The sequence below is a fragment of the Sciurus vulgaris genome, assembly GCF_902686455.1.
Source record: "Sciurus vulgaris genome assembly, chromosome: 3".
Classification (NCBI taxonomy): Eukaryota; Metazoa; Chordata; class Mammalia; order Rodentia; family Sciuridae; genus Sciurus; species Sciurus vulgaris.
In genome coordinates, this window is record NC_136463.1 from 95,973,120 (window position 1) to 95,999,025 (window position 25,906).

Consider the following 25,906-nt stretch of genomic DNA (forward strand, 5'->3'; position numbering starts at 1 on the left):
AGGTGGTTCTAAGAGGAAAGTTCATAGCACTGAGGTCATTCATTAAAAGAATAGAAAGTCACAAATAAGTAATCTAACATTACATCCAAAAATCTGGAAAAGAAGAACAAATCAACAGTAAATGCAACAGAAAACAGGAAATATTTAAATTGGAGCCAAAATCAATGAAATTAAAATCAAAAACAAAAATTTTTAAAAAATCAATGAAACAAAAATTTGGTTCTTTGAAAAAATTTAAATTGATAAACCCTTAACCATGTTAATCAACAGGAGGGAAAAATCTCAAATTTCTAAAGTTCATGATGAAAAGAAATATAACTACATATATTACCACTGAAATAGAGGATCATCAGAAACAATTTTGAAAACTTATTTTCTTTAAAATAGAAAAACTTAAAAACATCAAAAAATTTCTAGAGAAATGTGACCTACCCAAATTGAACCAGGAGGACATAAAAAATTTAAACAGGTCAATTTCAAGCAATAAAATTGAAGATGGCATCAAAAGTCTACCAACAAAGAAAAGTCCAGGATTGGATAGATTCTTACCTGAGTTCTACCAGACTTTCAAAGAATACCAATCCTCCTCAAACTATTCCATGAAATAGAAAAGGAGGCAACCCTTCAAAATTCATTCTATGAAGCTAGTATCACCTTGATTCCAAAACACATCAAGGAACAAAAACTTCAGGTCAATATCCCTGATGAACACAGATGCCAAAACTCTTGATAATATACTGGCAAATCACACACAATAACACATTAAAAAGGTAGTGTATCATGATCAAGTGTGGTTCATTCCAGGTGGTTCGACATCCAGAAATCAACAAATGTAATTCACCACATCAATAGACTTAAAGACAAGAACCACATAATAATCTCAATAGAAGTAGAAAAAGCACTTGACAAAATACAGCATCCATAGGAAAGTCAGTTGAGACAGTTGTACACAAATAAAACACAGCAAATCTCTGTGTCATGTAGAACTATAAGACTGGGTTCCTAATTAGAATAAGATGTACTCCGTGTTTGTATAAATAAGTCAAATTATACTCTAATTAGAATAAGATGTACTCCATGTTTGTATAAATAAGTCAAATTATACTCTAGTATCATGAATAACTAAAAAGAGGAAAAAATAAAAATATTAAAAGAAGGAAACAAAATAAGGAATAAAAAAGGAGGCACCATCACTATGGGCCTTATAGAATAGAAATAAATCATATTATAAGGGAATACTATGAATAATTATGTGTCAAAATTTACATAGCTTAGGTGAAAAGGATGAATTTCTCAAAAGACACACATCATCAAAATGGAATAAAAAATAGAAAACCTGAATGAACCTAAAAGAAGTAAATAAATTACATAGCAAATCTAATCACCAATAAAAACTCAGATGACTTCACTTAACAAGGGTACCAAAGATTTGTAGAAGACAACCAATTCTTCAAACACTTCCAAAAATAGGAGAGCACCTCTTAACTCATTCCATGAGATCAGAATATTGTTATGCTGATACTAAAACTAAAGCTATCAGATGAAAAAAATTGGCCAGAATATCTTGTGAATGTAGATGTAAAATGTTTAACAAAATATTTTCAAACTGATCCAGCAACCTATTCTAGAGGACTATGACTTTAACCCTATGGCATTTATTCCATTTATACCTAAAACAAGGTAACGTTAACATTTTCAAAATATATTAATGTGGTACACCCTATTAACAGAATAAATGATAGTTATATGATCATCTTTTTTTTTTAATGGCATAAAGGCATACCATTTGTGTAATCATAAATTTACATAGAGTAATGTTGTTTGATTCATTCTGTTATTTTTTCCCTTCCCCCCACCCCTCCCACCCCTCTTTTCCCTCTATACAGTCCTTCCTTCCTCCATTCATGCCCCCCTCCCTAACCCTAATTCTAACCCTAACACTAACCCTTCCCTCCCCCCTAATGTGTCATCATCCACTTATTAGCGATATCATTTGTCCTTTGGCTTCTTGAGATTGGCTTATCTCACTTAGCATGATATTCTCCAATTTCATCCATTTACCTGCAAATGCCATAATTTTATCATTCTTTATGGCTGAGTAATATTCCATTGTATATATATACCACAGTTTCTTTATCCATTCATCAATTGAAGGACATCTAGGTTGGTTCCACAGTCTGGCTATTGTGAATTGAGTAGCTATGAACATTGATGTGGCTATATCTCTGTAGTATGCTGATTTTAAGTCCTTTGGGTATAGGCCAAGGAGTGGGATAGCTGGGTCAAATGGTGGTTCCATTCCAAGTTTTCTAAGGAATCTCCACACTGCTTTCCAGAGTGGCTGCACTAATTTTCAGCCCCACCAGCAATGTATGAGTGTACCTTTCTCCCCACATCCTCGCCAACACCTGTTGTTGCTTGTATTCTTGATAATCGCCATTCTAATTGGGGTGAGATGGAATCTTAGGGTGGTTTTGATTTGCATTTCTCTTATTACTAGAGATGTTGATTATTTTTCCATATGTTTGTTGATTGCTTGTAGATCTTCTTCTGTGAAGTGTCTATTCATTTCCTTAGCCCATTTGTTGATTGGATTATTTGTATTCTTGGAGTAGAGTTTTTTGAGTTTTTTATAGATTCTGGAGATTAGTGCTGTATCTGAAGTATGATTGGCAAAGATTTTCTCCCACTCTGTTGGCTCTTTCTTTGCATTGCTGATAGTTTCCTTTGCTGAGAGAAAGCTTTTTAGTTTGAATCTACCCCAGTTGTTGATTCTTGCTTTTATTTCTTGTGCTATGGGAGTCCTGTTAAGGAGGTCTGATCCTAGACCAACAAGGTGAAGATTTGGACCTACTTTTTCTTCTATAATCTGCAGGGTCTCTGGTCTGATTCCAAGGTCCTTAATCCATTTGGAGTTTAGTTTCGTGTATGGTGAGAGATATGGGTTTAGTTTCATTCTGTTGCATATGGATTTCCAATTCTCCCAGCACCATTTGTTGAAGAGGCTATCTTTTCTCCAATGCATATTTTTGGCCCCTTTGTCTAGTATGAGAAAATTGAATTTATTTGGGTTTGTGTCCATGTCCTCTATTCTGTACCATTGATCTACCTTTCTATTTTGGTACCAATACCATGCCATTTTTGTTACTATTGCTTTGTAGTAGTGTTGAAGATCTGGTATTGCAATACCCCCTGTTTCACTCTTCCTGCTAAGGATTGCTTTAGCTATTCTGGGTTTCTTATTCTTCCAGATGAATTTCATAATTGCTTGCTCTATTTCTGCAATGTACATCATTGGGATTTTAATTGGAATTGCATTGAATTTGTATAGCACTTTAGGTAGTATGGCCATTTTGACAATATTAATTCTTCCTATCCAAGAACATGGGAGATCTTTCCATCTTCTAAGGTTTTCTTTAGTTTCTTTCTTTAGTGTTCTGTAGTTCTCATTGTAGAGGTCTTTCACCTCTTTTGTGAGATTGATTCCCAAGTATTTTATTTTTTTCGAGGCTATTGTGAATGGGGTAGTTTTCCTAATTTCTCTTTCTGAAGATTCATCACTTATGTATAAAAATGCATTGGATTTATGAGCATTGATCTTGTAACCTGCTACTTTACTGAATTCACTTATGAGTTCTAAGAGTTTTCTGGTGGAATTTCCAGGTTCCTCTAAATATATAATCATGTCATCAGCGAACAGGGATAGTTTGAGTTCTTCTTTTCCAATTCGTATCCCTTTAATTTCTTTGGTCTGTCTAATTGCTCTGGCTAGAGTCTCAAGAACAATGTTGAATAGAAGTGGTGAAAGAGGGCATCCCTGCCTTGTTCCAGTTTTTAGGGGGAATGCTTTCAGTTTTTCATCATTTAGAATGATATTAGCCATGGGCTTAGCATAAATGGCCTTTACAATATATGATCATCTAAATAAAGAAAAAAACACTTAATAAAATCTAATACCCCTTAATGATACAAAATGCTCAGCAAATTGGGAATAGAGGGGTCATCCTTCACCTGAAAAGAATATTGCTTTAGTCAGCTTTAGTCAGCTGCTGTGACTAAAGGATGTGACCAGAACAACTTTAGGGAAGGAAAAGTTTGTTTGAGGGCTCACAGTTTCAGAGGTCTTAATCCATAGACAGCTGACTTCATTCCTCAGGGCTCCAGGTGATACAAGATCAAGATGGTGGAAGAGTGTGGCTTATGTGCTGATCGGGAAAGAGGAGGTGGTGGGGGAGAGACACTCCACTCTCCAGATACAAAATCAAAATATGTACCACATAGACATGCCCCCAATGAACCACTTCCTCCAGCCACATCCACCTGCCTCCAGTTACCGCTCCGTTAATCCCACCAGGGGATTAATTCACTGATTGGGTAAAGACTCTCACAACTCAATCATTTCTCCTCTGAACCTTCCTGCATTATCTCACACATGAGATTTTGGGGGAAACTTCACATCCAAACCATAACAAACATCCACAAAATAATGACTGCTAATGTCATGTAGTTAGTGGATAATGTTTGGGTGCTTCCCCCTTAAGATTAAGAACAGGGCAAACTGTTAACATAATGTCATTAATGGATAAAGCCTGAATGTTTTTCCTTTAAGAAACAGGGCACACTTGTCTGCTCTAACCACTGCTATTCAACATTGCTCTGTAGGCTGTAGCCAGTGCAATTAGGCAAAAAAAGAGGAAGAAGAGAAGGGAAAAAGGAGAAAGAGGAGAAAAAGAAGAAAACAGAAGAAGGGGGAGGAAGAGAAGAAGGCATGGAAATGAAGAAGCACGTATTTGCAAATATATGGTGCCATGTATAGAAAAACATCAGGTAGCCACTAAAATCTTAAAGAAACAAATTCAGCAATGTTTCAGAATAAAAGATCAATGTACAAAAAAAATAATAAATTGCAGTTCTAGACATCTAAAATAAACCCCCAAAAATGAAATTTTAAAAGTTCTCACTTAAGATAGCATAATAATCAGGAATAAATTTAGCAAAATTAGCATAAAGTTTATACCTTCAAAATTGCATTTTTAATTGAAAATGACTGAAATAGAAAGACACAACATGCTAATATGCTTGAAGACATAACTACTGTTAAGATCACAATACTTCCCAAGTTTTTTCTATAGATTCACCACAATTTCTATCAAAACATCAGTTGGTTTCTTTGGAAAGATGGCATACACTTCCTAAAATTCATAAGGGGTTAAAAACAGCCAAAATGATCTTAAATGAAGTTGGGGGCTCACAGTTTCAATTTCTAACATGACTACACAGCTACAGTAATCAATACAGTACTCATAATAGACTTTTAGAATAATGGCATGGAATTGAAAACCCAGAAATAAACCTACACATTTATAGTCAATTGATTTTAAACAAGTTAATAAGATAATTCAATAGTGGAAAGAATACTCTTTTCAGAAAATGGTGCTGGGATAACTGGATATCCACATACAAATCTATGTGAATATCTACATTCATATTAAAAAATTAACTAAAAATATATTATGTACCCAAATGTAAAAACTAAAACATAACACTGAATAGGAATATGGCATTTCATCTTAGTGTCCTTGTTTGGCAATGGTTTCTTAGTTATGACATTAAAAGCACAAGCAACAACACAAAGAGTTAAATTGTAATTCATTAAACTTTAAAACTTTCTAATCTGTGTACCTTATATGGGAGATTTATCTAAAATATCTTAAAAATTAAATCCTCAGCAGGTATGGTGGTGCATGCCTATAATCCCAGCAACCTGGGAGGCTGAGGCAAGAATATCAGAAGATCAAGATCAGACTCAGCAACTCATAGAGGCCCCAAGCAACTTAGTGGGACCTTTTCTTAAAATAAAAAACAAAGAGGGCTGAGAATATATCTCAGTGGCAAAGCACCCCTGAGTTAAATCCCCAATATAAATCAAAAAATAAAATTTTAAATTAAATACTCAAAAAAGGAAAAAGATCTAAATAGTCATGTGTCCACATAAAATGAATGATAAATCATATAAAAACACTCAACATATTTAAGAAAACAGGGGAAAGCAAAGCAAAATTAAAATGAGGTATCTCTTTCTACACATTAGAATGACTATAGTCAAAAAAGTCCAACATGAACAGGTTACGGCAGTGATGTGGAGAAATTAAAACTTCCATACACTGCTGATGGGAATGCAAAATGGTTTAAACAGTTTAGAAAATAGTCTGAAAGTTTCTGAAAAGGTTAAGTATAGAGTAACCATATGACCTGCTAAGTTCACCCTTACATATATAGCCAAGAGAAATTAAAACCTATGTCCACACCAAAAATTATACATAAATATTCCTGGCATCTCTAGTCATAATAATATGGCAAATCCACATGAATGACAATAAAATTATGAATAGGTAAATAAAATATCATATATTCACAAAATGGAATGTTAATTGGTTAAAAAAATGAATTACTAATATGTTACATATAATTGAAGGTTATACTAAGTGATAGAAGTCAATCAAAAAGGACCATATTTCATATGATATATGGAAAGACATCATTTTGGAAAAAATATGAGTGAGTGCTAATTCTAAAGGATTTTTAATGAAAATAGTCTAAATCAGAAATCTGATTATATTACAAACAACTGAATTGCATATTTTAAATTGGTGAATATAGTATATAAATTATATTTCAATAATGTTAGAAAAAGGAAATTCTATTTTGAAAATTTTCACAGATGTTAAAAAAGATTTACTGCCTAAAAATGGAAACAATAAATATGTCCAAAACCGTTAGGTGTTTTAGACCTTTTTTTCTCTCTGTGATTAAAAGATCCAACCAGAACAACTGTGGAGGACTAAAAGTTTATTTGAGTGCTCATGGTTTCAGAGGTCTCCATCCATGGACTGAGGTTCCATTCCTTGGAGCTTGAGGTAAGGCTGAACACCATGGCAGAAGTATGTGGCAGAGGAAAGTAGCTCACATGATGATCAGAGAGCAGAGAGAGAGACTCCAGATACCAAATACAGACCCAAAAGGCACATCCCCCCAGGGACCCACCTCCTCCAGCCACACTCTGCTGGTCTTCAGTTACCACTCAGTTAATTCCACCACCTCAGTTAATTCACTGATTGGGTGAAGGCTATCACAACCCAATCATTTCTACTCTAAATCCTCTTTCATTCTCTCATACATGAGCTTTTGGGGGACACCTATGGTTTGTTCTAAACCATAACAAAAGGTTATAAGAAATGTATGGTAATCCACATGATACTGTTGTATTTGATTAAAAATAGTATTTACAGATTGCTAGCAATAATATTAAAATATTCAAAATAGAATGATAATTTAAAGGAAGAAGACAAAATCATTTAAATTAAAAAGTTTATTTATCCTTTGAAAACAGCACAAATATTATTATAGCAAAACATTATAGCTGCTTTCTGTGTAGCAGTAGTAGTAGTTTTGATGATTTTTGTTCAAACTTGTTTCTGTATGCTAATTTTCCAAATTTTCTATAATTTTAATAAAATATTTTTAACCAAATAAAGACATCTATTTAAACACAGATTGAGTCTGCCATCAATAAGTGATAGCTGAACTAATGATTATTATTCCATCAACTCATTTTAATAATGTTTAATGATGATTGAGTGGATAGATGTTGTACTTTTAAAATTTAATCATAATTATTTTGAACTAATAAGATTTTATATAAAAATTACTAATAATTGAGTATGCAAATATACTTACTAGTATCCTCTATTGTATCTCTAAATTAAAATCTGTACCAACTGAGCTAAGAACATGCTGCTTTATCATTAAAATAGTACAATGATACTATAATGATACTATAATTCTACAGTCACATTTAAAATAAGGTTATTAATAAAACTCACCAATAAATCTTAGCTATTATATTCCCTGTTAAGCAGAATCATATGTCATAGGTGACAAAATAAAAATTATAATCATTCTTATTCAGGAAATATAGAATAAATTTTTATATATATTTAAGATTATTGACTAACACATTTTTTAAAACAGCCTGTACATTGTGACCTATGATGCTGTTAATAATGGAAGTTTAGTAGTAAAAATGAACAAAAACACAGAAGAGGAGCTCCTTATTCAAGAGAGGTCATTTTTTGTTTGCTTTGTCTTAAGTCTTTAAAACACCCAGGGCCAGAGATTCATGATCCTTAAATAATTTATTCTAGCTTTTTGTGTACTGACAATCAAGTTAGAGTTTGGGTTCCATCTGAGTTTTTTCCAACTTGAATTACATCTATCTCCTCTTATTTAGTATTCAATAAAATTTCAGAATAAACAAATTTCTAAACAAATTAATTTTGTTTTTCTGATATAGTATTTGATGGATTCACTGACAAATAATATTGATCAGTGAACAATTGGACATAGCATACAGTAATGGGAACAGGATATGCACAATGCCTCTTGTGCATCATTATGGGCATAAAGAACTGGCAATAGTTGTCAGGTACTTTGTAGCTCCCTTTTTGGCTACAAAACTGGACAGGAACACTTGAGGTAATATTAGAACTCAATCTAGCTAGGCACAGTGAGCACTTCTGTGATTCCACCAACTCAGGAGGCTGAGGCAGGAGGACGGCAGATTCTAAGCCAGCCTCAGCAACTTAGCAAGGCATTAAATAACTTAATAAAACCCTGTCTCAAAAAAAAAAAAAAATTAAAAAAGGCTGGAAACATGCCTTAGTGATTACATACCCCTGGGTTCACTCCCTGGTACAAAACAAAGAAACAAACAAACAAAACTCACTCTAAGTCTAGCTAACTTCAGTCAACCCAGAGTCTGCCTGATGACGAAGAAGAAAGTACTTACACTAATAGCTTAATAATTCCATTGATGTTGCACATTTCTGTATTCCAAAGGCTATACTAGTCAGCTATAAACAATTTCTTGAAAGAGGTTTTCTTAGAGTTTCAGTGCCAAAGAGTTATCAGTAAAACATTTTGCTTAAGTTAGTATTACATGAAGCCAAACACTGGACACAAACTGTAAAGGGTGGTTGTAGAGAGTTGCTGCCTTCTGATGAAGATCTTTTGGAATGCTGGACAAAAGCAAATTTGGCAAGTGCATGACATTAAAAGCTAGGTGATGAGGAATGAAGTACTCAAAATAACAAATAATAGCTTAAAGAAAAAGACATTGTGGTCCACTACTACCAAGGAAAATAGAGGCTCTAAACCTAGAAATACAAATCAGAATCACCTGAAATTTCTGTTAGATTTTTTGCCCTGGCCTAGGTGTCTAAACTTTGACACTATCAGCATTTGTAAATGTATAATATTTTGTTGCGAGCAACTATCCTGTGCATTGTTTAACAGTATCCATGACTTCTACCCAATAGATGCCAATGTGCACACTTTTAACTGTGACAACCCAAAACATTTCCAGGTATTGCAAAAATGTACTTTTATACTCAGTTGATAATCATCCAGGTAACAGATAGCTGAATCAATGACTATTACTCCACCAACTCATTGTAGTAATATTTAAATTCAGATTCTTGGTACTAGGACTATCAGCTTCTCTATCCTAGCATTCCGAACCCCACAAATTGATTGCTCGTATCTTTGAGGCTTTTCTCTTTATAACAAATATTTTTTTATTGTTGATGTTCAACATCCGTTCTTATTGGGATACATCTGAAATATTTCCTTACTCTTTTCTTACTCTAACACTGTAGTGTGGAGAAAGCTAGAGTTTGGGAATATATGTGTGTGATTTCAAATTCTAGCTTTGTCTCATTGTACTGTATTATCACCACTCACCAAAACACTGATCCCTGATATTACCTATTCATAACTGCAATGAAATTAAAATTCTTAATATGAAACTATCAGGGATGACATGTTTATCATTAAACTTTGAGAATTCAAATCATTTTTCTTTAACATCAGAATCAGGGGCAAAACCCTAAAGGTGGATCCTGAATAGAGTTTAATTTGGAACTCACAAGGCAATGAACTCTTGACACCCTTATCTCCTTCACAAACCCAGTTTCTTCAGTATTTTGAAAAATGAAAAGACAAAAATGTATGTTTCCCTAATTTTACTCCTGTAATGTAGGAGTAAGTGATTAAAAAAAAATTGTGCTTTTATTGTCATCATTTTAATTCCTTCTTCTTCCAAATGCCCCTCTTTCTGATCCTCCCATGGACTTTAGTTTAATTTCCAAGATTTTCCTATTTTTCAAAGTTCTCATTCTTAAAGCACTAAAGAATTCATAGCATCAACTGGTTCTTTTTTTCCCCTTCAAGTCTCAAAAGGACCCACTTACTACTTATTGCCCTTGGATAAAAATAAGGCCAAATAATAAAATTGAATTAAATATCTATTGCTTAAGATCAGACCAAAAGTCAATTAAATGACTTCCCTTTTTCTCTATTAACTAGAAAATTTTCTACTTGATTAAAAACTAATGGCCAATAAGCTCAGGAGCTGAATCATAAGTTTTTTCCATTTTTTTAAAGAAAGAATGTCAAAAAGACAAATGGACCAATATATCCTTGGTTTTCTTGAATTGGGGCAAGGGGAGAGAAGCAATTTTTCAAGGTTAAAGTTGTACTGAAAGACATGTGAGGCACCAATATATTCAAGCTAACAGAGATTTCCCATTATCATTTGACCTGACAGTATATTCAGGGCTGAGTTTCTGATAATGAACAGATGTCAGTCTATTGCCTGAGTCATTGCTTTGAAAAAAAATAATTACAAAAGATCGATCTATTCATAAAAATACTTTCTTCACTTATCTTTCATGTGCTTTAGTTGAATTCACAGCAATGGATTAAGATAATGTGGTTTACTCAAACATATTTAGTAAGAAAATTTGTCAATCTCTAGCAGCTATTAATCATTTAATGTGAATTAGTATTACCAGGGCTTTTGAGAACAGGATTCTCAACCAAACATTTTTGATAAAGAAGATGGTAGAGAAAGACACTAGGGAATCAAATGTCAATATTGCTCTGCTCCAGAGAACCCTGAGCAGCCCAGAGGAATTATAGAAGAAATGAGGAAAAAAGAAACCATATGGCTTCTTGTTTGATTTTAATTACTCTAAAGTTGGTATTAGGACCTTTACATACCACAAGAAGAATTGACTTTGTTGTATGAGTTTCATGACACTTGCATAATTCTCTCAATAATACAGTAAATAACATAGATCCCAGATAAGTTGGCAAAAGCTTTAATCTTAGTAATTCAACACTGTGAATCTTCTGGAACTTTTTAATTTTAGGTAACATACTGAAGAATAATTCAGATGTCAAATAGAAGTTCATTTTATAAATAATTTGTGTTTGGAAATTATGGGAAATGATCCATCTAATATTTCTAATAACTTGATAAACCTACGATGCCTAATACTACTTATAAATTCATGACATTTGTACTTTAGGTTGTGTTAAAAGGTTTTTGTTTTCTTGTGATAGTGCTTTGCATCTTGAAAGATTTACTGGACTTGACCATCTACAAATACATACAAACTTCTCACATGATTTAAAAATATATTCTTGAAGCAAGTTTGAAATGACAGCACAAAGTAATTTTGGTTCACTGCCACAAGAACAAGAAGAAATTGAACCAACTTTAAAAATTCACTTTGTAGCCAAGGAAATGGTTTTCGTAAAATTGAAAAAATGTCCCAAAGCAACAATATTGTATTTCTTAAGCTATTGCTGTTACTGACATAAAAAGAATTCTTTCTATAGTTCTTCTGTGGCTTTAGTTGGTGAAAAAGTCCTTAAAGGGAAAAAAAAAAGAAACTTGTAAATAACTGCTTTTTATGAATTTCCAGGAATAAGGGAAAAAAAAAAAAAAAAAACCTGTCACTTGAGTGGCAACTGCTTCACTTATTAGATGGGTTTAAAATCACATGATTCAGTATGTAAATCAAAATAATAAATGATCTTTAACCAGCATGAATTTTCAGAAGTATAGGTGATTGCATCAAGTAATAATATCAGCTATAATCTAAATAAAGTTTTGTTTTAGTAGTTATACATGCAAGTGGCAAACTGGAAAGAGCTGGAAGTAGGGTATTCTATTACCATACAGTCTCTAGATCTTCGTTCCAATTTTTTTACCTATAATTTGAGGAAGTGCTACAAATGGTTATCAAATACTTTTTAAGTTTACAATATTCAAAGATATTTTGCATATAAATACTGTGGGATTATTAATAAGGCATTTTTTATGTAAATAGTTAATATTTGCTGTGTAAATGTGGCAATGATATGTTGTCACATATTCTTCACTTTATAAAAAAGACTTTAATTTTTAGAGCACATTTAGGTTCACAGCAAAAAATAAATAAATAAATAAAAAAAAATAAAAAATTACAGAATTCCTACATACTTTCTCCCCTAACCCACATGGAGCCTCTTCCACTATTAACATTTCATACCAGGGTGGTGTGATTGTCATAACAGATGGCCCAACACTGACACATTCATAATTTACATTAAAGTTCACTATTAGTATTATACATTCAAAGGGTTGGACAAATATACAGTAGTCTCCTCTTATGCACACAGCATATGTCACCCCCAGTATATATATCTGAACTCACAGATAATACTGATCCTTATTTATAAGAATTACATCACCAAATATCTACCTGGGAACAGAGAAAGCTGTTAAATGACTAATGATAGGGTAGTGTATAAGGCATTGGTATGTGGAAAACATTTGTGACTGATGTTCCAGATAGGATAAAATGAGACAACTAAAGACTTCATGCTACTAAGAAATTGCCCAGTTCAAAACCTGTGACTGTTTTACTTCAGGAACTTCTCATGCAATATTTTCAGATTATGGTGGACCATGGGTAACTAATATCACAAGAAGTGAAACCACAGATAAGGAGGGAACACTGTACAATAACACAGGCATTCAGTGCTTTTTACTGTCTTAATAGTCAGATTACTATGTGATTATATTAAAAGGGTATTAAATTATTTCTCTTAATGAATGCCAATGATACCCCCTAATGGTCATTATACCTTGTTTATCTTTCACAGCAAGTTAACTGGGATGTTCTATATTTAGTAGATAGTAATCAAGATTTGCTGGCTAGGCACAGTGTGCATGCCTTTAATTCCAACAGCTCAGGAGACTGAGGCAGGAGGCTCCACAGTTCAAAGCCAGCCTCAACAAAAGTGAAATTCTATGCAATTCAGTGAGACCCTGTCTCTAAATAAAATACAAAATAGGGCTGGGGATGTGGCTTAGTGGTGGAGTGCCCCTGAGTTCAATCCCCAGTACCAAAAAAAAGAAAGAAAAGAAAAAAGATTTGTTAAGTTGGATGACCCAAATTTGAACTAAAGATATAAAAGATTAAAAAAATATATGTTTGAAGTTTTCCGATAAATCATTATTCTTTTGAGTAGAATGTTCTCTGTTCAAGTAAAAACCTATTGTTTCAGTATTATGAAAATGTTGCAAATAATCCCTAAGGAAAAGGGGACACATAGAGCATTATTTGCTGAAGATTATATAACTAAACGGAGCAATGGGTTTTGTTTTGAAGGTTCTTCTCCTAACTAAAATATCTTTTATAGCATCAAATGCAGTACCCACTCATAAGAAAGAATACTACTGTGCAGGCAAGGATTTTCAAAGCTCAATATTTTTCCCCCAGTGGAATGGAAATTTTCCAGTGGAAAGAGGAAAATGCCGTGAACAGTAAATCTAGCCACAGGGTCTTCTTTCTTTTGTGGATAGCGTCCAAAATTACTTCATCTGATGAAAAAAAAAATCCTTTCTCTGCAAAATGTTTTAATTTATTAGGATTAACCCAGTGAGAATCAGATCTGTTAATCCTTGTGAAATTTACAGGTTTAAACAATATAGCTCTATGAAATTGCAGTATGGAAATGATAGCAATAAACAGTGATACTCGTACTTAAAATATAATCTTCCTCCACTCCATCTGCCTATTACCACAAGAGCTGTTTAGTTAAAATAATTGTGTCCTTCTACTTTGCCATTTAGAATTTTTTAAAATCACTTATTTTTGTTTTTACTCAAAGAAGCTCTGTTGGAGGGATGTGTTTTTATTATATCATCCTAGAGACAAGAACATCAGGGAGGTTTGCACTAAATTGACCAAATCCCTTCACATTAATCAGCTAAGAAGGTTGAATTTTAAGCTAAGGAGGTTGACTCATGTTATACTCTTTCCATTGAACATTCTATCTAATGGTTTTTTGGTTCATTTTAAAGCTTTTGTTGAAAATATAAAGTCGCCAGATTGGTAATGCACATCTGTAATCCTGGTGACTCATGAAGCTTAGACCAGAGAATCCATCACAAATTCAAGGTCAGCTTGTGTAACGTAGTGAAGGAAGGAAGGAAGAAAGGAAGACTGATTTAAAGTGAAGACATTCTAACATTGCTACTGTGGTACTAGAACACAAAACTCATAGGACAGAGTATAAATTATCTTCATTTACTGAGTTTTCTGGCTGTCTTTTGTTTTGTAAGTGACTACTTTGAAATTTAGTGGAAATGATCATTATGTTCCTAAGGTGAGTGTCAGTAATAGAAAAAGAGGAAACAATATCTGCAAGGGGAATAATGGTGGAGAAACTTACAATCAGGTGAAACATGAATATCATGGATCAAAAGAGATAAATACAGACAAGGGCATCAAAAATTGTTCTCTAAGGAGCAATAGTTATTTCTATTTCTTCCTTCCTGAATCAACTTCTCTCCACATAGTTACAGAGATTGTATATTGTCTTTAATGTTCATCAGTCAAGTTGCTGACTTTTGCTCTGATGCTAATATTTTAGCATTATATTTTTATAAAACACATTAGGTAAAGGATCAGACCGTACAGTAGGTAGAACCACAAAGGTTATGTGCAGAAGTGATTGAAAGCTCCTATCACTACCACCACCATCTTCTTGAGTAGTGTTTGAACTGGTTCATTGTCTAAGCACTACATGTTAGCTTCCCAAATATCACAAGTATCACAGATTATTGCTACCTTTTCTTAATATTTCCACAACCTTCAAATAAGGAATCTCAGCCTCGGAAAAAATAGGTAACATACCAAGGACACAGAGTTAGTAAATGACTGAGCTGGCATTGTAAAGCAATTTTCTATAGCTAAACCCTGAACCATTCTCATTATGTGGTTTACTAGTTTCTAGATCTCAGTTGTCTTTGGTTTCAAAGCAAGTATTGCATTACTGTTTTCTGATGGTTGAGATTTTAATGGATTCTTGAGTCTTCTATCTACCTGTCTATTCCATATGCCAACATATTTTTTGCAATTAGAAGAAACAGATTTCCTAAAAATTATTTTTTCTAGGAATGTAAATTTAAAATATGGTTGGTACATATGAAGAACATGTTGTTTTAACAAAATGATTAATTCCTCCTGATGAAAAGCTATTTTGATACAAAATAAAACTATGATATTAATAAATATTGGACATTTTGTTACAAAGAGGCTACTATTATCTGTGAATAACATTATATTCTATCTTTTATCATAATATAAAACTACCATTTCAGGATCACAATAAACCTCAGAGAGTGAAGTTCAACTGTTAAAATGATCAATTTAGCCTTATAAGATGCAAGGTATTTCCTAATGAGGATATTAAGATCAATAACTTTTACTATTTCTACCTCACGGAAATTTATCATGTACTTTCAATAATCATTATGAATTTTTAAAAAAGGATTCAAATATATGATGCTAGCTAAAACAATGGGTTTTGTACTAAGCAAAAATATACATCTTAATACAAAAATTTTCAGTAAGTTCAAGTTTTCTAAATTTTGCATTTGACATTAATATATAATAAACTTCTAAAGAATAAGATTTATGTACATAAAAGCAGAGTAGTTCATAAATCATAAGATAATTCCCTTCAATGAATAATTGGTTTGATCAAATTTTGATTAAAAATCACACTGTGATTTTAGAAAACCACATTTGTCTGAATTCACTGAGATTGTGACAAAATTAACATTTCACTTAATTAAATATATTTTAGCTGTCTGAAAGGCTCTTTTTAAAAATGTATAAAGTTTACCTCTATGTGATTCCAAATATTTTGGGCAAGATAATTTACTTAAGGGAAATAATCTATGAGCCATTTGTGAAGTTCCCAATAATTCATTACTTTGCAGCCTAGGATTTCATCAAAACATGTTTAAGCAACATGTGTTAGAACTGAGAGAAAAAGCTTACTACAAGAAACCCATATGCTGATGAATAGGGATTTTTTAATGTTATCATCTAGGAATATAAGTTAAAATATGGTAGGCAAAGGACACAGTTAGGAACATGAAGAGAGAGCCTACAGAATGCGAGAAAAATCTCTGCTATACTCTTTGGACCTAAGATTAACATCCAGAATAAGTAAAGAATTCAAAAATCTTAACAACAAACAAAGAAACAAATCCCCCACATAACCCAATCAGTAAATGGGTAAATGAACTATATAGACATTTTTCTAAAAGAAAAAATACAAATGACCAACAAATACATGAAAAAAATGTTCAATATTTTTTAGCAATCAGGGAAATGCCAACCAAAACTACACTGAAATTTCATCTCACTCCAGGTACAATGGCAATTATCAAGAATACAAATAACAATAAATGCCAGCAAAGATGTGTGTGGAAAATATACATGTTATGGTTTAGATATGAGCTGTTCCTCAAAAGTTCATGTGTGAGACATTGTAACAAATGTTCAGAAATGAAATGATTAGATTATAAGAGGTAAAACCTAATCAGTGAGTTTATCCACTGATACCAATAAACTAATAGTAACTGTAGGCAAGTAGGGATGACTGGAGGAAATAGGTCACTAGAGTGTTTCTTTGGGGTTTATATTTTGTCCCTGGTGAGCACAGCTCTCTTTTTTTCCTGGTCACCATGTCCTAAGCTACTTTCTTCCCCCACACACTTCTGCCACAGTGTTTTCCCTGGCCTTAGGCCCGGAGCTATGGAGTCAGCCTACCATGGATTGAACCTCTGAAACAATGAGCTAAAACAACTTTTTCTCTCCTAAATTGTGCTCATCAGGTATTTTTGTCACAGCAATGAAAAAGCTGACTAAAATGGTATATTTATAAATTATTCATAGAACCAAAAATCAGCACAACTACTTTGGAAAAGCAGTATGGAGATTCTGCAAGATTAGGAATGGGACCATCACATGAATCAGCTATCCTACTCCTTAGTATTTATCAAAAATATCTAAAATAAGCATTCTGTACTGATACAAGCATATCATTGTATATAGCAGCACAATTCTCAATAGCCAAAGTCTAGAACCAGCCTAGATGCCCGTCAACAGACGAATGCACAAAGAAAATGTGATATTTATAAACAATGGAGTTTTGCTCAGCCTTAAAGAAGAATGAAACTGTGTCGTTTTCTGGCAAATAGATAGAACTGGTGCACATCATGCTAAGTGAAATAAGCAAAACTCAGAAAGGTTGAATGTTTTATGTTGTATGTAGAAGGTAGAGGAAAAAAGCATAAAAATAAAATAGGGATCTCACAAAAATAGAAGGATGATCAATAAAGTAGAGGAAGGGGATCCAGAGGGAGGAAGTATGGGAAAGAATAGGGAAGTACTAGGGAACAAAATATACCAAATTGTGCTATTTTCATGTATGAATTTTATATATATTTTAATTTATATATATTTAAATGTTTTTTATTATCTAATTTATATATATTTACACATATACATATATAATGGTAATGCATTTATTAGAATAATAGCAATAATAATAACAACAGAAGGGAGATCAGTAAAGTAAAGCAAGTATGTCAGGGAGAGGAGGAGAGGAGGAAAAGGAAAGACCCTCAGGAATGATATTGAGCAAATTGTTATATGTATGTACAAAAATGGCATAATGGAATTCCCTATTACATGTAATTATAATGTACCAAGAAATATTTTTAAAATATGATAGGCCCAATATGAAAAAATGAAGTTTTAACTGAAAAATTAATTCCTCCTAATAAAAGCTACTTTGATACAAAATAAGATTATTATATTTAAAATAATTGAGCATAGATGTTTTTAAAAATATTCTAAACCAAAGAGCAATTTGCTTTTTGATGTTAATGTTAAATAAACTTATGTCTTTACAAATATGCAAACATTGGGAACTTACATAAACACATTAAATATGAAAACATTACCTCAGGAAATGTATGACTTAGTTAAAATGAGTGATGGAAAGAGTTTTAAAAGATTTCTATAATTTATTAGTGCAAAAAACTAGTTTACTTCAATAAATTCAACAGTGTCTACCATTAATTCTTAGTCATTCATTTGTATTAACTAAAAACCAGTTTCCTGTGTCTTTCACCCTATACTGAAACATAAGAGGGAAATGTAAAACCTGACGCCAAAATGATACACATTGAAATAAAAATAATTAAAAGTGGCTTAATATTTATAATATTTTCCATTACTTAGGTTGCATTTGCTACTTCCTGTATTAGATTTAAAAATCATATCCTGAAAATATTTTGATTATAATTTTATTGTAGAATAGATCAAATGTTTTACACATCTTTGTATTTCTAACTAGATGTAAGTATTATGTCATTTGAAAAATAAAAAATAAAAATATATAACCAACAGATAATCATAACATATAATGTACTTTCAATTTAACTACTATACTTTAGGAAAATTTCACTTGATTTTTTTTCAAGCAAACAATATTTAAGACAATTTGTGATAGGTTTAAATATATATATCTCCAATGTGTTTTCTTATTTCCAACTTAATTGTCACAGTTCAGATAAAAAGTTATATTTCCATCATGCTTAGTAAATCATATGAACATTATACCTATATTATAAATAAAAAGTTATTTACCAGCATGGAAATCTATTCCCACAGCAAATGAAGTTCCAGAGATAGGCATCAAAGCATCCATTTTGTCACTTGGTTCAAGAGGTATTCCCCTGATTCCTTCATGAACAGAGTACATGAGAAATGATTCTATACCTAAATTAGGGTGGAACAATGTAAAAATAAATCTTTAAAATTAAAATAAATTATTATTTAAATTAATAACACATGTCTTAGTCTTTTAAAAATTTTTTGATGTACACTACCCTTCCTTACTAGCTAAAAGGCAGGGAATTCATGGTTGTCATCTTGAGTATACAGCACAATCTCCCAGCAGGTTGCTTAAAACAGCTTCCCAAGCCCTTTTCCAGGGGCCCCATAATGTGGAATTCTAAAAATTTCCCAGTTGATAATGATGCTATTACTATGGAAACACTACTTCCATAGCATGGAGATAAATAATTCCTGGAAGATATTACCTAAAAAAACTCATTCTTTCTTCTCTAGACTCCAAGCATCTTTTTGCTTATATATGATAATAAACTTTGATATCAAATAGCTATATCACTATTGTTTTTCTAATAGATGTTTAGATTTCTTAAAGGTAAGTAAATTTCTTAAGTCCTTTTGAACACTAAAAATGTACCAACTTCTTAACTTTTGCTATTAATATCTTAGTTTTCCAGCATTAAAAGTATGTCCTACCCCAGTGGCTCTGGAGGCTGAGGCAGGAGGATTACAAATTCAAAACCAGCCTCAGCAAAAGTGAGGTGCTAAGCAACTCACTGAGACTCTGTCTCTAAATAAAATGCAAAATAGGTCTGGGCATATGGCTTAGTGGACAAGTGCCCCTGAGATCAATCCCCAAAACCCTCCCCAAAAAAACTATGTCCTAAAATGAGCACATACATATAAGCCTACTATGAGGATAAGTGAATTACATGTATAAGGTGCTCAGAACTGGGCCCAGCATATAATAAGCACAATACAAATAATTTATTTAAAATTTAAAAAATAGTAATACTGACATATATATTTTCAAATAATATAAAAGATAAAATTTAGCTCTAATCACCAGATATAAAATATCATTCCGGAACCAATGTTCTTTGGAACAAATAGAACTAGAGAATACAAAATAAGAAAGCAAAGTAGATTTCTTAGGTTGTATTTTTTTAGTAGAAATGCTACTGTCCCTCAATTTTGCAAATCTAGATCTTATATTCTCTTTTATGCTTTCTATAAATTAGTCAAAAAGAAGTAAACAAAACTAAATCAAACTGTACATTAATTCCAGTCAATCAACCATTTCTTTTAACTTCAACTTTTGCCTATTCAAGTTGAATATAAAAGCTACTAGATTTGGTTAATGTTTGATAGTAAACTTCATTTCCTCTTATTTCCTTTGCAGGAATATTTTATCCAAATGTGTCACATAAATAGCTGTTAAATTATATTACTAACTCAATTTAAAGATTTGCCATAAAAAGAAAGTAGGTATGTGTATATGTATTTAATTTATTTTCAAAACAAGGAAATAAATTTTTCTATTCTCCAGAACATAGTTCTCCCAAAATATGTTTAAAACATATGCATAAGAGTCATTCAATTAATTGGTATATTAATTCTCCTTATTTCTGTATAGTAACTGTAAATGATTTTTAAAATTAGGAAGTCTTAAAAGAGAAAACAGTGATACTTCAAATATTTCAGATACCCTAAAATTTTACATGTGTAAAACTAAGCAGTACACCATTGTCCTAATAACAAGATTATATTATTTTTCTAATATTTAACTGACCTTGGTTGCATAAAATCTGTATGGCATATGGTAGGTTAAGTAAATGCATCAAAATTAAAATTTTCATACCTTGACATGACATGCGGTTCTTTTGGAGATAATATCCCACTGTACACATGCAAGTCCTTGTAGTTTCAGATGTTGGTAAACAAAGCTGTGAGCAACCACCATTATTTAGGTGGCAAGAGTTGCTGCCTGCATAGAAGAAAAAGAATTAAAAAACCCATAAATAAGTGTTATTCAACATCAAAAAGTAAGCATATATATATATATGCTTATATATATATATAAACATATATATGCCTTTAATTCCTAAATGTAGATGCTTCATATTGATTAGTATCACATTTTGTCCTTCCAAATAATTTGAATTAGCAAATTAGTGATTCTGCCCTTCAAAAAGAGCAAATAAAATATATGAAAAGATTATAGTTACAGAAAAGTGAAAGGGGATTGATCATTCATGAACACCATCTTTGGTGCATTTTAAGATCACGGAAATCAGAGAATATTTATTTTTTGATTTGAAACTTTACTTCATCTCTGCAGTTATTTCTTTTGCAAAGATGTTTTATCCAAATGTGTCACATAAATAGCTATTAAGTTATATTACTAGCTCAAATCAAAGACTATGTCATTTCAAAAATGAGATGTGTGTATATGTATATACTATATTTTAAGAAATAAGGAAATAATTTTTTTTCCATTCCTAGGAGCATAATTCTCCAAAATGTATTTAAACACACTCATGATAGTCATCTAATTAATTGGCATATTAATTCTTCTTACTGTTCTATAGTGTCAATGACAAATATTAGTCAGGTAATCACAGGTAGGCATTCTATAAAGATGTTCTTTTGAATTTACTAGGCCCAATGTGCTAATTAAAGCTGTAGTGTGAGGTTTAGTAATTTACAATCTTACCAAGCAAGTTCATTAAATATCCAATTTTTACAACATTTTTATTATTCTAGGACATGCAGTGCCATTTACTGGATGTTCAAGTTCTGATACAAAGTGCAATAAATCCAGTGAGAATTACAAAGCATGATGAAAGCTATATATCAATAGCGCTCTATGGGAAATTTAAAATACCACTGCAGTTCATTATTTCTCATCTCCCGAATTCAAGATAGTCTGATGGGATTTAATTGTTCATTCAAACCTGTCACAATCTCTGTCATTTTTGAAGTGTGAAATGCTCTCAATTTGGGAGATTTCTCATCAGGATATCTATCACATGCTCTGCTCATTTCTTTTAGTTACTATTCTGCCAAGGCTGAACTTTACCTTAAGTAACCCAAACTTTTCAAATTGTTGCAATTACCTTCTATATTCACTAATGAAGACTAATTGATAAATCCCCCCCCGCAGCTGACTAAATATGATATTTCAGATTTCAGACTTTTTAAAATAATAAGACTAATAATAATAATAATAATAATATTTATTATTTAAAATAAGTGTGTGTACAATAATTCTTTATTGACCATGTATATACTTCATTTTATAGAAAGCATGTGACTGCACATTAAAATAATGCCAATATATAGAGATGTGCACATAGATTCAGATTTATTTTAACTTCCACTAAAGGCTGAAAGACTGTAAAGAGATTGACAGATGATACCTAAGTATAAAGTCTGAAGAAATATCACATGGAGAAGAAAAATAAGGGAACAAATTAAAGAAACAAGTTAGGGAAGAGAATGAATTCATAAACACAAGACAAAATGAGGGGTTATATAGCTTTGATAATATCAAAAGTATGTGAATAGAATAAACAGGAGCTTCTGGGATGGTATAATTTTTAATATAATTGCAAAAGTAACAATGTATTATACTCTTTATTTGTTGATAAATAATATAATTAGTACATTTTAATAATTGTGTTACACACCAATAATGTACATTTTACATATAGCTTTTTTGGAGAAATCAAAGTGAGGGAAACATAAAATAAAAAAGTAATTACAAATTATTTCACTAATTATTTACAGTTAGTATCCTTTCCTATTAAATATAGGTGAAGTGGGAAAATATTGTAGTGATTTAACAGTAATAATTCATGCAGTGATTATCTATCAAGTTGGAAATACTAGCTTGAATTGAGATTTTGCAATGATATTGATGTTCAAACCTCATGCCCCAAATGACTACTGGAGCTAGAAAGTCCATTTGACTAACAAGAAGTCTCAACTCTCCAGTGATCTGTGTCAAAAATGATAAATGAAACAGCTAATTGTACTTTGAAATCCAAAGAGATAGTAATGTTAACACCTTAAAGAGTTCTAAATTGCTCATATTTCATACTAATGAAGCTTTTAAGCTACCTGCAGTGACTCTGTTAATGGGATTGTCTTTAATACGGATGATTTTATCAGCATATTCTTCTAGAAAAAATGGTATTTTCACTGCATATTAAACTTGGAAATATTACATCTTTGATTTCTAAGTGCTAGGGGTCTGTTCATAGTGCATGGAACACTTATCTGTACTTACAGGAAAAAATTTTTAAAATAAGGGTAACCTGGTTAATAAAAGTTAGCTAATAATATATTAAATATTTCCTCCCAGAAACTCCATTGCAACTGGATCTAGAAACATTCCAAGTTAATTTATAGTTTCAAACAAAGCATGTGCCTATTTGCACTTTGAAAGAGTGATATATATATTTTTAAAATGTCCTTTTTGAAATTGGAAATCCATTCTCATTTATTCTCTCTTTTTTTTCTTCTTCTCAGTCTCCCTTTTCTCCTACTCCTCCTGTTTCCTCTCTTTTTCTATGTAGTTTTTCTAATTTTATGTTTTCAGATACAATATTATAAGTATATACTGTGCAGAATGCACATTCGGAATTATAATGGCATTGTAAATTTTTGTATTTAACAAATATATTCTAATATACATCCATGAGAATATTCTGATATAGTTGTCTACTGACTACCAGATTTTATTCCCAATTACATTATTTATTCCTTATGGCTGGAATATCAGTAAAATTATTTATTTTGTTTTATTTATTTATTCATTTGTTTATTTTATTTATTTATTTATTTATTTTTTGCAGTTCAAGCCATCAAATGCAGGGTCTCACACATTTTAGGCAAATTCTCTTCCACTGAGTTACCCTTCCATCCAAATTAAGTTCAGTAAACATTTCAGATTAATTGTTGAAGCAATTATTTTTTTAAGTTTTTTTTAAATTTCTTTTCATGAAAAAGAAATACATTTCCCTCTAACCCTCACGAGTAAGGCTTCCAGACCAAATCGGTTCCATCCTCTATAAGGGAAGGCAAGTGTTGCTCTTCTCCATTTTCTCGCCTGTTGTGCAAGCAGGCTCTTGATTGATATCCTCAATAAATCCTGGCTGATGGTTGTCAGCTGTCTTCAGCAATATAGATCCTGTTGGATCTCAATTCTTCCACCTACTCTTCTATTTTTGTCTATCTGCCCCAAATCATTTAGATGAAATAATTTCACAGTGTCCCAATTTTATTTTCTTGAAGTTTTTCCTTAGAAATAAAGTACATGAAGCTAAAGATTTTTAAGGCAGAGACTAAAATAAGGAAGTGAAATGCATAAACTATTTTTTAAGGGAGAGAGTTCTACTAATGTCATGAATAATGAAGCAAAAACTAAGAAAGAGTTAGCAGGTGTGTAGCTGTACTGGATGGCAGCTCTAATCCAACTGCCATTTGGGCAAGGTGACAAGTCCACCTATGTAAACCATCTGTTCGTTCTCTCACTCCATTTCACTACACACCATTTGGACAAACAAAACAAAAAGGCTAAATGCTTATAGCCAAACAATTCAATGCTTTTCCATATGAAATTTGTGTATCTTATATCCACTTTGTCAGCTTAAATGACCATATTTCATTCAGTTTCTGGGCTTAATTATATTTTGTATATACTTTGTGGGATATTTTTCTTGTTCCTATTTTTTTAGTAAAAAAGAAAAATAATAGAAAATATTTCTTTGAAGACCTGACAAAATCACAATTTCTAAGACAGTTTTGCGAATATTTTGAAAATTTATTATGTATATGATAGACATTTTCCCTACTGTATTAAATAACATTTTCCTTGTTTTCTTTAATAGAAGCAAGAATAAAAACTTCTATTGCTGAAATGAGGAAATATTATGAAAAAGTGAATATTATATGCTCAAAAATTGGCATGAATTTCCAAGTGTGACTTGCCTTGCTGTGCTTCTTTATCATATACTTTCATATGAACAACCCCAGAAGTCTTGTTTCGAAGGATGGTGGGGTTTCTTCCATCTCTTTTGTTACAGGTTCCCAGCTGAGCTAAGTTTTGGTCTGCCCACCAGAGTTTCTTATCTATAAAATAAAAAGGATTTTTAAAGGAGAATATATTCAGTTTATTAAATAATATAAATAGCTATTAAAATATAATACATTCTGATTTCTTTTGTTATATTTGAAATCTAAGGGAAATATTAAAATCACATTTATTTTAAAAATGCAAACTATAGTGACATATTATCCAAATTGTCCTCCTCTTTCCCCAAGTCTTTAACTTTTCTTTTCCCCAAAAAAAAAAGAATTGATAATATTTTATATATCATGTAACTGATATTGTATCAATAAAAAATAAGCATACTTCAAATCAATATGCAATACAGATTTTATTATTTATATACTTCAACATGACCATAGTAGTTTTGTGCTGCATTTGCAAATAAATAGCTAAGTCCAACAAAATAGCTAAAGGACAATTACAAACAGTACTGATCTCCAGTTTTCTGTTTGCTAAAAGTATGTAAGCTTTTAATAACTTTCACTTTCCATTACTGGATTCTTCATAATTGTAGTAACTATTTTTATTTCTTGCACGGTTTTTCTTCTTCAAATTTTTATTTATTCAACATTTTAGGGAGATAATGGCATGACTTAAGTTCTAGATGAAAACAGATTTGCAAAGAAAAAAAAATGGCCTAAACATTAAGTAATTAATGAAAAATTAAATAAAAGATACTACAATTGTTCTTGCTGTTATTACTCCTTGTATCTTTTCAATGACCCAGAAGTTAAAACACTGGGCCAAACAGAAGAAATATAATTCTAACATATAATCCTAATAAATGTTATTTGTTTTCAGTTTTTAAAATTATCCTTTAAAGAAAACACAGAAGGCTTGCTGAGATTGTGATGTATAAATGCATTCTACTGTCATATATGACAGATCAGAA

General features: G+C 31.7%; 1 protein-coding gene across 5 annotated transcripts in view; it reads right to left on the reverse strand.

Annotated features, from left to right (window-relative positions):
* Positions 1-25,906, reverse strand: part of LRP1B (LDL receptor related protein 1B) — a 1,899,381-nt gene that overhangs the window by 541,691 nt on the left and 1,331,784 nt on the right. For all 5 annotated transcript variants that reach the window (XM_079135584.1, XM_079135585.1, XM_079135582.1 and 2 more), the window contains exons 33-35: positions 24,890-25,034; positions 20,758-20,879; positions 18,912-19,043 (exon numbers count right to left, since the gene is read on the reverse strand). In XM_079135584.1, the coding sequence (XP_078991710.1) occupies positions 18,912-19,043; positions 20,758-20,879; positions 24,890-25,034 (399 nt within the window). The remainder of the gene's footprint in view (positions 1-18,911; positions 19,044-20,757; positions 20,880-24,889; positions 25,035-25,906) is intronic.